At 40.7% G+C, this 14,485-nt stretch overlaps 1 protein-coding gene across 1 annotated transcript in view; it reads right to left on the bottom strand.

The window, feature by feature from the left end:
- LHFPL1 (LHFPL tetraspan subfamily member 1) overlaps positions 1-14,259 on the bottom strand; it is a 52,366-nt gene extending 38,107 nt beyond the window's left edge. The window contains 2 exon segments of the mRNA XM_077146967.1: positions 2,206-2,304; positions 13,864-14,259. Of these exon segments, the coding sequence (XP_077003082.1) occupies positions 2,206-2,304; positions 13,864-14,245 (481 nt within the window). The 5' untranslated portion in view covers positions 14,246-14,259.
- Positions 14,260-14,485: the final 226 nt, after the last annotated feature.

Below are 14,485 nucleotides of genomic sequence, written 5' to 3'. Positions count from 1 at the left end.
TCGTTTTTGAGGAAGGTCTCCCCATATATGATCAACCCCAATCAGATTTTTCCAGATATGACAGGCCCATCTTTCAGGAAGATGGGGTAATCAGTGTCAAATTTCCTTGATCAGATCCAGCAGATTGTCAGAGATTCCTGTGAAGCCTCTAGACTCTGTGATTTTCCTATCCTTCCCAGTAGGTGGTGCTCGTCAGCCTGCAGCTCCCTATGAGTGTAAAGTGGTACGGTGCCTTTAATTCTCAGCAGACGTTGTGCCTGCCTGGGGTGTGATTGAGACAGAGGCTGAGGTAGAAGGCTGATGAAGGCTTAGCCCCTGGGGTCTGAATTCTCTGATTGAGGACTGAGTCACCTTTTTGTTGGGTAAGATAAGCCCTTTAGGGAATTATCTCCTTTTCTTGACTCATTACTTTGTCTCTCAGACCTATCTTAACTGCAGTCTTGCCTGGGTCAGGACAGAGAATTGAAAATGCCTGAGGCTTTTTCTAATGAGCTATTTAGAATAGTCTTAAAAAAGAAAGAAAAGAAACTTTTCAGAGTCAGTCCTCAGCCCCCAAGTTTCACCTCTCAAGAGCTGGAGTGGGTAGCTGGCGCTATGTGTCCCTTTCTTGGGGCACTGCCTTTTTCCAGTATTCTGAACTCTGCCTACTCCAAAAGTCTCAGTTATATTTTTTTCATCAGCACCACCTTTTCTCTGCTAGGAGAGACCTCAGGATTCCTTTTCTGCTTGCTCTCGGTTTATCTATGCTTGGAGTTTGTATTCAGCAATTCAAACTGTGATTTGTCAATTAAAACCACAATTGTAGCTTGGCTGAGCTGTTGTTCCTTGCTCTCAGTAGGAGCTTCTTTTTTTCCCAAGGGGAAGTGTCGCCTACTGAGCCTGCCATGCTAGTGGCAGAGGTGTGTCAGCCTCCAGAGTTTGGGGGTTTTTACTTATAGTTCTGTGCCATGATCTTGGCCCTTCCACCCATTCCAGACTGTTGTGTGATGTGTGTCTGGTCATGGATGTTCCCTAGACAGTTCCTGGCTATTTACTAGCTGCTCTAGAGGACTAAATTCCACACCTCTCTATGCTGGCATCTTGCCCCACCCCCTAAAAGGGTGAATTTTAAGGTACGTTAATTATATAGCAATAAAGGTGTGTGCGTGTGTGTGGTTGTGTGCATTTTAAGCGCAGAATCTTAGGTCTGACAACAAAGTAGGAGAAATGTGCTTAATCTTCAGCTTTCTCTACCCCAGGTTGGAGGACCAGTGTCTCACCTGCCTTTTCTTCAGCACCTGCCCCACATGTTTACATATTCATTCTATCGTGGCAGAATTATTAACAGTCCAGGATCCACACTTGTCACTTTTGTATAACTCTTCCCTCATTTTATGTTTGTACAGTGAACAACTTCTTGCAAAAACAAGACAGGTAGACTCAAAAAACAGTCTGAGTTAACAAAAAGAAAAGAAAATTTTGGAGCAGAAGTTACAGGTAGATGTGTGGCCTCATTGTTCTCAAATCCTCCCCTAATACTGAGAATACTCAAAGAAACCTAGATATTTCACCTCCTAACTTCTTTCATCCAGATAGATTGGAGAATTATTCTGCAGTCTTTTAATTAGAGTCTAAATTATTCCCAATTCACAATAGTGACCTAAGCCATTCTCAGTGAGAGCTGGTAACCAAAGAAGAGTCCTAAACTACTTCTGTCACCCATTCTAATATTTAACAGCTCTTGCAATAAGGAACAGTACCTAATGTTTCATCCAGTTTTCTCATGCTTGTTGTAAGGCAAATTACCTTTTCTTATATCCTCAGGGGAGGATGATAATACTATAGATTTATATTTGAAAACATTGCCTCTTAGGAAACACTGAAAGGAAATTAGATTCATTCAGAGGATTGACAGAGCATTAGTCCCCAAATATTTTTATTCATTTTGTAGATAGTGTTACACCAAACTGGTCAGAAGACTCTGGGTAGAAGTGCTTTTATAAACTGTGTGGCAAGGCATAGTTAAAGAAGTAGAACTTACGACCAATACTTATGTGCTTGCAAGGCCAGTTGAGTCTAGCTAAACCACCACTTCCTACAAGCTAATAGCATGAGGAAGGCCAAGACAATCACCTCCCACAAGCAGAGACCCCTCTAACAGGTAACACTCTTCAGAAAACAGATTTCCCATGAAGCATTACTGATATCTTGTCCAAGCCACCTTACCTAACTGAAATTGATTGGAGACCATCCCACATGTTTGCATTATCTCTGGGCTATTCCATCCTAAGGGATATAATGCACAGCCTGAGCTTATCAGCAACCCTGGAAAGAAAAGCAAACACAACAGGTAAAAAAAAAACACAAAAGGTACTTTATCACCCGAATATTCCCTCTAGATTACCTCAACTCAAGTTCTAACTCCTCTACTCAGAGCTTATCCTTCACTGTTTAGCCTAAATGTCTATGTTTCCATCAACGTGTGCTAGTTTGAAAGTGTTGTGTACCCCAGAAAAGCCATGTTCTTTAACTCTGATTCAGTATTGCTGGATGGGATCTTTTTGACTAGGCTATTTCCATGGAAATGTGATCCACCCAGTTGTGGGTGGGACCTTTAGATTAGGTGATTTCCATGGAGATGTGTCTCTGCCCATTCAAGGTGGGGTCGCTTACTGGAGTCCTTTAAGAGGGAATTATTTTGGAAAAAGCTTTAAAGTCCACACAGCCAAAGACTTTTGGAGATACAGAAGGAAAATGCCCCTGGGGAAACCATATGAAATGAGGAGAGAAAGCTAGCAGATGTTGCCATGTACCTTTCCAGCTGAGAACCCAAAGACCCCAGCAGACACCAGCTACGTGCTTTCCCAGCTGACAGAGGTGTTCTTGATGGCATCAGCCTATTTTAAGTGAAGTAAACTTCTTGTGGGTGCCTTAATTTGAACATCTTCACAGCCTTAAAACTGTAAACTTTCAATTTAATAAATTCCTCTTTTAAAAGTCTTTCTGTTTCTGGTATATTACATTCCACCAGCTTTAACAAACTAAAACACAGCCTAACAGGATTTTTTTTGCACTAACATGGGTGATGAGATGTAGTAGATAGCAGAAGGGAAAACTTATAAGGAAAGAGCAGTGAGACAGGTCAATGTACTTTTTGCAACCAAAAGGTTTTCAACAATGGTTTACAAGGCTAAGTTAGCTTTTCCAACCAGATCTCTCTTCTTTCTTGGTCTAGTTCAAGAGAGATTAACAAGGTACAGACAGCTACTCTTTCCTAAAATGCAGCCTTTCCTAGGAGTCAAGTAGGTCCGTAGAAGCTGAAGAAAGGTCATAACTTCTGTGACTTGGACTCAGCTGTTTGGCTGAGACTTATAGAAAGCATACATTTAGAGATGGCTTCCCTGGTGAGTAGAGCACCACACTCCCTCTTCCCTGTGAAATCATTCTTCATGCCAAGCATGCCTCCCTTGTTTGACTCCCATTAACTTCCACCGTGCCCCTTGCTTCATCCCCATTTTTCTTGGATCATTTAGTGACTTCAGGAAAATTCTGTGTGACCTTAAACAGTGATTCTCTTACCTTTCCTACCAGAGATACAAATCTGTATCTGCTTGCCCATATTCCCTTCTAATGAAACTGCCTCACCCACAGCTCTTGCCTACAGTGTCATTTTCACATGCTTTAATATATGATTCACCCAGCCTCTGTCACATTGTATTGGACCAAGCATTGGTATCTGACCCACATGCAACCAGATTCATTAGCTGGTCAGTAACAGATGACATAATGGTCTGGCAGGAATAGATGACATAGGCTAGATTCTTTTCCCTGATCATGTTAATCAAGAAACATCAGAGATACCAAGCTGGTTATCAAATAGAGCAGAAGTTGTAAAAAAAAAAATCAAGAGCTAGATTAAGGGGGCATCAAGCTGAAGCCAAGTCCAAGTCAAAGTTATGAGTGGACAATAATTCTGGGTAAGCTGAGCAACCATATTGGTAGAGAGAAAGCATAGAGAAGAAAAGTGGCATGAAGCATAAACACCATGAGGAAAACTCCATATTGCCCATGAAAGAGCTAGAGAGAAGCCAATCCTTTCTGATGGCTTTTACAGCTCTACTTTTCTTATATTACAATAAACTCCATTTTCTTTGAAAGAACTCAAGTGAGTCTGTACTACTTGCAACAACAACAAAAAAAAGCCCAATAACAAGAACACTATACTTTGGTGACACACAAAGCTCACAGGAATGCAGATGCCAAAACTGACATATAGCACAGAAACACCACAGAGGTGGTGCTTGATCAATGATGAAGGAATGGCAAATTTATGGGATCCACAGCCTTGGGGCTCAGCTTTACCCTGAAATGCAGGCTGCTCCAAGCACTGCTGGTCTTGCCTTCACTTTTATTTCCTCACTGAGGAACATTCCATGTATACTTCAAGAAGCTAATAACACCACTTTGCATTCAGATCAATCCTTTTGGAAGAAGATCCCAAAGTACTCTCCAAGCTTAAGTGCAACATGGCATCCAGCTTTTCTCCATACTCAGTGAGGCCACAGGAAAAGACAAGAACTTTAAGCAATGGCAAGAAGGGTTTAAATAGTATAATCAAGAGAACTTTCTGATAGTGAGAAAAGATTTAGAAACTAAAGGAATGACCAATTAAAGTTAGGAATTCCCTTCAGTAGAATGCTTAAAATTAGAAAGCATTCTTATCTGTCTCATTCTTAAAGGGAATGAAAGTGGTCACTCAAAGACCTTTTTATACTCTGGAATCTGTCCAATGACAGCAGAATAACATCCCTAATTTCCACCACAGATAACTGAGATCCTGTGACATGAAGAAATGGCCCCATGTATTCACAAGTGGTTAATAAAACTGGAAATGGAACCGAAGTCTTGTCCTGCTTCTTGTTTATACCTTTTAGGGAAGAGTTGATAAAAACTGAGCTTTCCCACACAGATTAGGAAGAAAGAAGATAAATTTATAAAAAATAAAAAAAAAAAACACCAGCTCTGCTTTCCAGCCTCTATAGCAAGTTGGGAGAATATTTGGATCCCTGAGACTGTCATGAATTCTAACTTCCCAATCTAGAACTAGTGCTGACATTTCTCATTTTGGCAGGGAGAAACTTCTACCTCCTTCAGGTTCACCAGCTCTCCAGACCTAACTGTTGAGGAAGTCAGGTCAGAGATTACCTCCTCCAGGAAACTTTCCCTCACTACTTCCACACCCAGGTTAAGTCTTGAGTCCCCTTTCTCTGTTCCCATGGCATCCAGTGCTTACTCTGGTGATTAAAAACAGCCTGTGATAAACATTCCTCATAGTTGTTCATTGTCTGCTTCCCTCACTGAAGTGTGGTTTCCTTGAAGGCAGGGGCCATATTTATCCTCAATTCTGTATGTTTTATACCTGGTACTTAATAAGTGCTTCTTTTCTAGAGTATGCTCCAGTTATCTAATAGAGAGTTTCCCTCACCCACACTGCACAAGGGGAAGCCTCTGAATAGATGCCCATTACAGAGTTGGGAGACATCCCAGAAACCTGATACAAGCCATAGAACTTTAGGGAGGCCTTTGGAGATTACCTACTCCAGTACCTCCCCTTTACAGATATGGATGTTGGAACAAGGAAAAGGAAAGTGATTGGCACAAGATCACATAGCCACTTTTTCTCACTAATCAGAGAGATCATTATTTCTTACAGGCTCTGTCCTTCCAGGCATGGGTGTCCAAAAACGATCATCTTTTGGCAATAGTAACTCTAACAGGCACTAGGGATTTTGCAGGCACTGGATATAGAGAGTCAATTCAATATGACAGCTTAAGAGAATGGGCTGGTCTGTAGTTGGTCTAGACCTAAATTCAAATTTCAGCTTTGCCACCTAGAAACTGCATGAACTTAGTTACTCAATCTTTCTGCATCTCAGTTACTTCACCTTTAAATGGGAATAATAATAATACCCTCCCTTAGAGGGTTGTTTTGAGACTTGAGATTAATGCACAAAAAGTGCCTGGCACATAGTAAGTGCATAACAAAGATTTATTAATCTTTATAAATATTAAACAGCAAGCACTCCCTCTAGCTCCTCTCTCAGTTTCCAACTATCTTCTCCATGCTAATTTATTGCCCACTTCTTTATCCTCATAAGAAACAATTGAAAAGCTAAAAGCTGAGTAGGGCAAATTCAAATTTGTACTTGATTCAAAAGCTTCCTGGTTGGAGTTGTATCTCACAGTTTTGCAGAGGCTCTTACCCAGAGCCCAGGAATATCTGGCAGATATATGTCCTGCCCCAATATACTTGGCTCCATATTCTGCCCAGCTGCCCTACTTGCTCCCCATCCCGCCACCGTGCCTTTTATACAGGTGAGCACATTAGGTTGTAAACATAATTCATGGAGGCATTTGACTTGTAACTGACAGCTAATTTCATTGCACTTGATTCTAGTTAAACATGCCCTGGAGAGCATATTAAAAATAAAACTGAAATCACAGGGTAACTTAACCTCAGTTATCTTTGTCCCCAACAGTTCTCTTCAATTTAGAATTGTGAAGATATGGTTTAAATTGCAACAGGGAAATCATTTGCTAATGCCAGGCCCTAACATTTTTTGGAAGAATGGCATCTTATTAAAATTGTAGCTTCTTGGCCCCACCCAGATATATGAGTTAATAGCTAGGAATATACATTTCAATGATTATAATACATGTGGTTCTAGTACCATCACTCAAAACAAAACCACTAAAATTGTTAAGAGCAGGAGCTCTGGCATGAGAGAAAACTGGATTTAAATCCCAGCAACATCTTGCACTAGCTGTAGCCCAGGCTATTATATGTTACTGTTAACTCTGGGTTTTACTGTCCCTCCAACTATGTATGCCCCTTGGATAAGTTTGTCCCAACAGCTTATGTTCACCTGGGAACTTTTCTATTCTTAGCTGCCCCTGGAAAGGGAAAGAAAGCCCTTTAGAGGGTTTTATCAACCTCATTCCCCTATTATACATGTGCGGGTGTCCAGCAGGCTGCCATTTTGCTTCTATTTTCAACTGCCCCCTCCACAAGAATCTCCTATTACAAAATATATGTAAGTTTCTCCCCAAACATGGTTGCTATAGTCTGAATTCATTGCTCTGACCAAGCAGAGTGTGGAGTTACACATTTCACTCAGTTTTTGCTCTGTGGCAACCTTCACACCAATCAAACCCTCAGGTGCAAAATCTCTGGCAGAACATTAAATACTACCTCCAGCTACATCCCAAATGCCCCCAACTTGCCTTGTATCCAGAACTACTACTTCTTCATATGCCATCAACTGTAAGAACCCCTCCCAACTGCACATTCACAATTAGGCTTGTGCTAACTTTGTCTCTGGACAAGGAAAGCCTGCCCACTAGGTGTTACCAACCACACGCACTCACATGCACAATTCCAGCTGTAGAATTGACAAAACTCCCCATTTTTACCCACAAGTCACCTGTCTTTATATGGCTACCAATACTCTTCTCCAAACACAGTTATTAGGTCATTTGAATTTACTGCCTTGAGCAGAGACCTAGCATTGGTTAATTTGTTATTAATTTGTTCTGTTTATAGCTCTTGTAACAAATTCAACTCAAACCTAACTCAGTGGAAAATTTACAATATCTCAACCTTCCTGTCCTAGAGAACTCCCCCATTCGACTTCCACATATTCTCTTCTAGGGTTACAGGACAGTTCACATATGCTACAGATGTCAAAAATAGACCAGGATGGGCTGCACAGGAGAAGCTGCATTTGACCTGGCCTTTGAAAGATGGACATATATTTACAAGCAGAGTTGGTAGAAAAAGGAATTCCAGAAAGAAGCAGCACCATGAGCAAAGCAGAACAGAGTTTCTGAAACTTCAGTGTGTATTGGTATTAGGCAGGGAAGAGGGAGATGATAAATAACAAACTCAAGACAAGAGTTACCTTTGCAGTAGGACAAAGAAATGTGATTAGGGTATGAAGGAGGGGCTTCAACTGTACTTTTAATGTTCTATCTCTCAAGTGATGGACACACATCTGAAATATTTTGTAATATATTTTCAAAAATAAATCAGCCTAAGGAAGCTAAGTATAGAATAGCTATATCATCCAGCAATCCTGCTACTAGGTATATACTCAGAAGGACTGAAAGCAAGGATATGAACAGACATTTGCGCACTGATGTTCATTCTGACATATTCACAAAATATATATATGAAGGAATATGACTCAGTTATAAGAAAGAATAAAGTCCCGATGCATGTGACAACATGGATGAACCTTGAGTATATTATGTTGAGTGAAATAAGTCAGACAAAAAAGGGGCAAATATTGTATAATCTCATTAATATGAACTAATTATAATGAGCAAACTCTCGGAACTAAAATCTAGAATATAGATTACTGGGGGATAGAAAGAAGGTAGAGAATGGGGACTTGATGCTTAATTTGCACATTTTTAAAATAAGTTTGATTTTAAATGTTTGGAAATGGATAGAAATGATGGTAGCACATTACTGTGAGGGTAACTGACAGTGTTGAAATATGGGTGTGATTCTGGTTGAAAGGGGAAGTTGAGGGTTGTGTATGTCATTAAAAGGAAAGTTAGAGAATGGGGCTGCATAACATAGTGAACCCTGTTGTGGACAATGACAATGCTTAATTGTACAAATGTTAAGAATGTTCTTACATGAAATAGAACAAATGTAGATCACTAGTACAAGGTGTTACCAATAGGGTGTTTAGGGTGAAAAATACACCTAATGCAAACTTGACTACAGTTAATGATAACATTGTAATATTCTTGCATGAATTTTAACAAAGGTACCAAAACAATGCTGTCCCCATAATTGGGGTATAAGGGGTATGGGTTTTTTTGAGGGGTGGAGTTTGAACAATGAGAATGTTCTCAAGCTGATTGTGGTGATGAATGCACAATTCTGTGATTATACCGAGAACCACTGTTTGTACACTTCAGATGTATTATATGGTGTGTAAATAAAACTTTTTTTTAAAAAAATGACCAGGAGTTTGAGATACCATAGTATAAAGTTTTACTATGAATCAAAATGTATCTATAAAACAGGATCATAAGGAAATTGCAAAAGTCATGGTAAATTTCAAAGGGATTTTCAACAGGGTAAGGTCTAGCTATATTAGCTAATTTGGGAGGCAGCATTTTCGAAAGGAAGACTTCTGGAATCACATGGCTCTACCACTTACCAGTTGAAAACTTTGGGGGAGGGAGGGTTTTTAACTTTAATAGTACCAAGTTCATTGTTTAAAGTAGTTAATACGTAATAAATAAAAAGGATTCTGTAGAGTATGTGATTCTATGTTTAAAATGCCTTAAGAAAAGAAAAGGTAATGATAGCGACATATATAGTTTAAATTTAGTAATGAAAAACTCAGTAGACATCAGATGAGGAGTGCACATTCACAAATTCATGTCAATAATATTTGTAATATTATGTGCAAATTTGGCCATAAAATTGGATATAAAATTGAAATTCAGTACTATCTGTAATATCCTGGTTCTTTAAGTTAGATGGGAGTTTCACTGGGTTTACATTTATTAATACTTCATAATTACATTTACATATCTTTTGTTTATATCCCATTTTTCACAATTTTCAAAGTTTTAATTCAGTGGACTGGGTGTAATAAACGTTAATAATAAACTTTCTTAAATAAAATAAATCAGCATACAAGGCTGTGTAAAAGTCATATTAGCCGGCCCAGACAGTAGACTACTGAGGAATCTATATTTATTCAAAATCTCTCCAGCTGCAAGTGGTTCATGGATCACTTTGAAAAAACATGGTGATATTAATTATTCCCCAAAAGAAAAGAGAAAAATTAAGAGCATAAAGCCCAGAACTGCGAGTCAGAATCCCTGCACCATATTCCCTGCTCTGTTCAGATCTGCTACATGAGTCTTTTCTAGTAGGTTAACTTACTTGCCATTTTCATAAACAGAAAGCCACATTTATAATGCCTGCTCAGCATCGTAAGGATAAATGAAGTGATGTCTGGTGAAACTTTGGAAGACTTTCCAGGAAATGCATGCTTCCCAGAGAAAATAATGTTTTGTGGAAAGATTACACCTTTTCCTGGAATGAAGTTCTCAATGATCTGCCTCCACTAACAACTTTATTCATCTTGAAACATTTTACATGCAGACCTTACATGGAGAAAAGCATTTGCTCTGGGTTGTACTGAATTCAGTTCCTTTAACAAAATATATCCAGGGTGGCAGGTCTCATTTGAGTTGGAAAAGGGGAAAGAGCATACACATCAGAGTCACTGGGAAGATATTTAGAAGCACCCAGTCTTCCACCTATTCAAATATTAAAATATCTAAATGGGAAGAGGGGATGGAGAGTCAAGGGAAGTCACAGTTTTGAAGCACCCAAGGTGATTCTTATACATTCTTTGCTCTAGAAAGATTCTTGGCCTCCCTTGAGTAACCCAATCCAAGTTCTCACACATTTCCTTGCCAAAAAGTTCTGTATATTTACCTCTTTCCTACTCCCAGTTTGTTTAGCTCTCACTCAATATAGAGGATAATTTACAAGCATCTTGCCTATGTACACACAGGGGAATGTGAATAATGGCTAATGGTCTCAAGGACTGGGGGCCAGCTGGTTGGAAACTTCAGTATCCCCAGGGTTGAAATAATCTCCTGGCCAGATGTTTCCTTCACTGGCTGAAGCAGGGCACAATGTTCCCAGTGGAAGACTCTCTGGACGCCAGGCTCGTCCAGCTAGATCAGCTGCAGGTGGAGAAATGGGACCCAAGGGCCCCATCAGGTCACCTTTCTGAGTATGACTCAGGCCAGCAGCTCTTTATTTCTTCCTGTCTCTCCCACTTCCCACCTCTCATCTCAGTGGGCAGCTGCCAGACTGGGGAACCAGACTCTGGTAGGGGGAAGAGGGAGTTTTTAATGGATAATCCATCTCTTCAGTGGTTTGGGATCTGGCAGAGATAAACCAGACCTGAAACTAATTGGCTCCTCCCCCTGATGTATTTCAGTTAATGTACTAGCTGCTGAGAAGAAGCCAGGCTTGGAGTAGCAAAAAAAGTTCCCCTCAGCTGAACAACAAGCTTAAATTTAACCCCAACAACCCTTTCATTTGTGGCTTTTATCCATGGAGCTCAAAATAGTGTCCAGGCTTGCTTGTTGGTACTTGCAAAGCCCACTTCTAAGGTTAAAGCCAAAGATCTCAGAAGAGCCTTGGTTAATTTTCCTATGCCAAGGGTCTCTTTGAAAATATGGTACTTCCAAGCTGACTTCATTATTCACCCACATTTCATACAACCTCTACAGTCACCAGTCTCTAACAAGGAAGTGGGAATGGCTTCTATTTGGTCTATTTCAGATGGGGAAGATGTGGAGGTTGGCAATTCAAGCAATATCATACCCCTGCCCAGGATAAATCTTGTACTACACTCTGAATCTTGACCCTTTCCATGAATATCGTCAAATGGCACTTCATTCTTGAACTTTAAAGACACTCATCTATGAGCAAAGGTTAATGGGGAATATAGAATAGCAGAAGCATGTGAGATAGAATTGGCACTTAGATGTTTTGATTTCCTTGGTATGCTACCTATCACTCAGCCAAGTTCTGCCCCACCAAGCCTGTGGGTTTCCAAATCTCCTTTCAATTACTTCCTTTGAATTTCTAGACCTAGCAGGTGAAATCTCTAAAATTCATTGTGTGGAGAACTATAAAGGCTTTGGAGGAGTCTCAGTCAAGCCCATAAGGAGAAACAAGCTGGGAATAGGAACCACTGTTAATGTTTGGAGACAGAGCAAGGCTGCTGGAACTGCTTTGATTCCTGCCAGTTAGCTTCTACTCATGCTCTGCTGAAAACCCTTAGAAATGCAAGCTGGTTAAGTCAGACAGGAAGAGAATTCTGCATGCTACCAGTCCTGTACAGAAGCCAGGGAAAAAGGAAAGGATGTGATGTGGCCCAAATGTGACATGTCCAATGTATCCCAACATACACTAGTTGCTGCCTTGGTCATGCATTCATGCTTTCTGTAGTTACTGAGCACTTTCTCTGCTCCAGGCACTGACTAGACCCTAAAAACTTGAATTACAAGGACCATCACTTTCTCCTGCCAGCCAAGTGTCACTACCTGAAATAATGTGTCCATCTAAGTGCTGAGTTCATTAAAGCATGCTCAAAAGTGCAGGTAAGAGGTGAGCCCAAGATTCATTTGTAGTAACCCCAGAGCTTGCAAAGGGAAAGCCGATCATTGGCTTAGACCAGCCTTAGCACCTGGTTTGGTGCCATAGTTTTCAAAGGGAAGAAGGAAACTTAACATGACTTTAATTTCCAATGTGGTCAGAAAACCAGTAAGAGTAAAGAAGGGAAAGCTCAGAAAGAAGGGAGGCTATAATATTATTTCAGATTTAAAACTTTTACAATGAGTCTGAAGAAAGGAGTAATCAAACTGGCACAACAAAGAGTCAAGAACTTTTAATAAGCAGGTCAGAAAACCATGATAATTTAGCACAGGTCTCCTCAGACTCTGCACTATTAACATTTTGGACCAAATTCTTTGTTGGAGTGGAAGGAATGTCCTGTGCATTGTAGGATGTTTCGCACCCACTGGATGTCAGTGGCACACCCTCCAAATTTGTGACAAATGAAAATGTCTCCAGACATTGCTAATGTCCTCTGAGGTGAGCAAAATCACCCCTATTGAGAATCACTTCCTTGGCCCGTCATCCCCATTTCACCCCAAGGGCAACTAAATGCAGTCTTTGGAGAGAAAAAAGATAATAAGATTTAAGCTAAGTTTCCAGTGGACAAAATTCAAGAGAAGTGAAGCACAGGAGAAGTAATATCATTTGCCCATAACCACAGAGTAACTTGAGGAAAGAACTAGAAGTGGAATCCAAATTTCCTGGTTCTAGTCACTCACACTGTGCTGCTAATGGAGGTAATAATGATAATGAATGAGATAATGATTCCAAAACTCTGTGAGCAACAACAACAAAAAATATCAGCAGTAGGTTGTACCAGTACTTTTTCTCACTGCCCCATCCAGGCGTACAGACTAGCTTGATATGCATACACATATTTGCTTGTGTCTGTCTCAGTTTTTTTTTCTCAGTCACTTCAAATTAAACTGGTCTCATTGCTTTCCCACAGGCTGTCAGTTTTTGCATTTTGCTATTTCCTAGTCCATCTACTCATTGTCAGCCCCCCCAGGTTCTCTGTACTAAAATGAGAGAAAATGAGAAGGAAGAGGCAAGTGGAGTGGTTTAGGGCCACAAGAAATCTGTGTAGGATTGTTAATGGCTATGAGACCTGGCTCGCTTTAGATGTAAGTCACATAAGCAGTCATCTACAGTCTGTCTGGTATGCAGCATTTCATTATTAGAGATTAATTTCTTTGGTGAGAATTGTACTTTAAATTCTTGTTAGTAATTAACACCTGTATGTATGTATTTATCATATCAGCATCCTCCTATAACTATCAGAGAGCAGGGCTCTTAGAGATCAAGTTTATTTTGGAGCAGTAATACTACAGAGTATATTTCTGTCTCGGAAGGCAAACCTGGATATTATGCAATGGGTACCCCATGGACAGAGGAAGGTAACAGAAATGGAGAATAAATAACTGAAATCAATTATGCCTACTAGGCAATTTTTCTATGAATAAAACACTGATATAGATTGTACTTTGGGAAATCTTAGAACAGACATTCCAAAGGAATTTCTATCCATGGCCCTAGAGTTAGAAAAAGATAAAGGGGTGGAAGTAGATTTCTCTATAAGGCCATGCTCCCCACATTTTCCCCATAAAGGCCCCCAACCTCCCCAATCCCAGCAATCCAAGTCTTACCTCCCACAAATTGTGCTGCTCCCATGCAACGTCCCATCATTCTGGAGATGAGCTCTTCTATGCAGCAGCCCAGGACAGCAGCCAGCGCCACCAGGAGCAGAAGAGCACAGCCAGCACCTGTCACCACTGTGCACATCTGCCAGGCCAGACTCGGGATGGCACTGAAGCTGGCATAACGCCCACACTCTTCCACCATGATCAGACTGTGCCCCTCTCCCTGCACAGGGTAGTTGCACCTGCGGAATGTGCTGAATGATACTGGCTTCCCCAGCTGGTATCCAAAGAGCCAGTAAGGCAAGAAGTAACTGGTAGAACTGGCCACAGCAGTAACAAGAGACAGGAAGGCCCAGAGGGTCCCCACCAGGGTCAGACTGCTCCTCATGGTCCCGGATTTCTCTGCAGGGATGGGAGATGGGTTGGGTCACAGCATCATATAGGCACCACTGGCCTAGTTTTCATATGGCTGTCCAGTCCTGGAGCTCAATTATGTGCCACTTGACCCTTGCTTCTGGCTAATATTATTCTCTCAAGGACCATTTGGGTCCCTGTAGGATTCTGTTTCCAAGCATTTTTCCCATTTTCCCTTCCTTCTGCCTGATGCAGTGTTCTAAAGTCTCTAGGC

Source organism: Tamandua tetradactyla, chromosome X, assembly GCF_023851605.1.
Source record: "Tamandua tetradactyla isolate mTamTet1 chromosome X, mTamTet1.pri, whole genome shotgun sequence".
Classification (NCBI taxonomy): Eukaryota; Metazoa; Chordata; class Mammalia; order Pilosa; family Myrmecophagidae; genus Tamandua; species Tamandua tetradactyla.
Note: the sequence above shows the minus strand (reverse complement) of the source record. Positions and strands in the feature narration are given on the sequence as shown.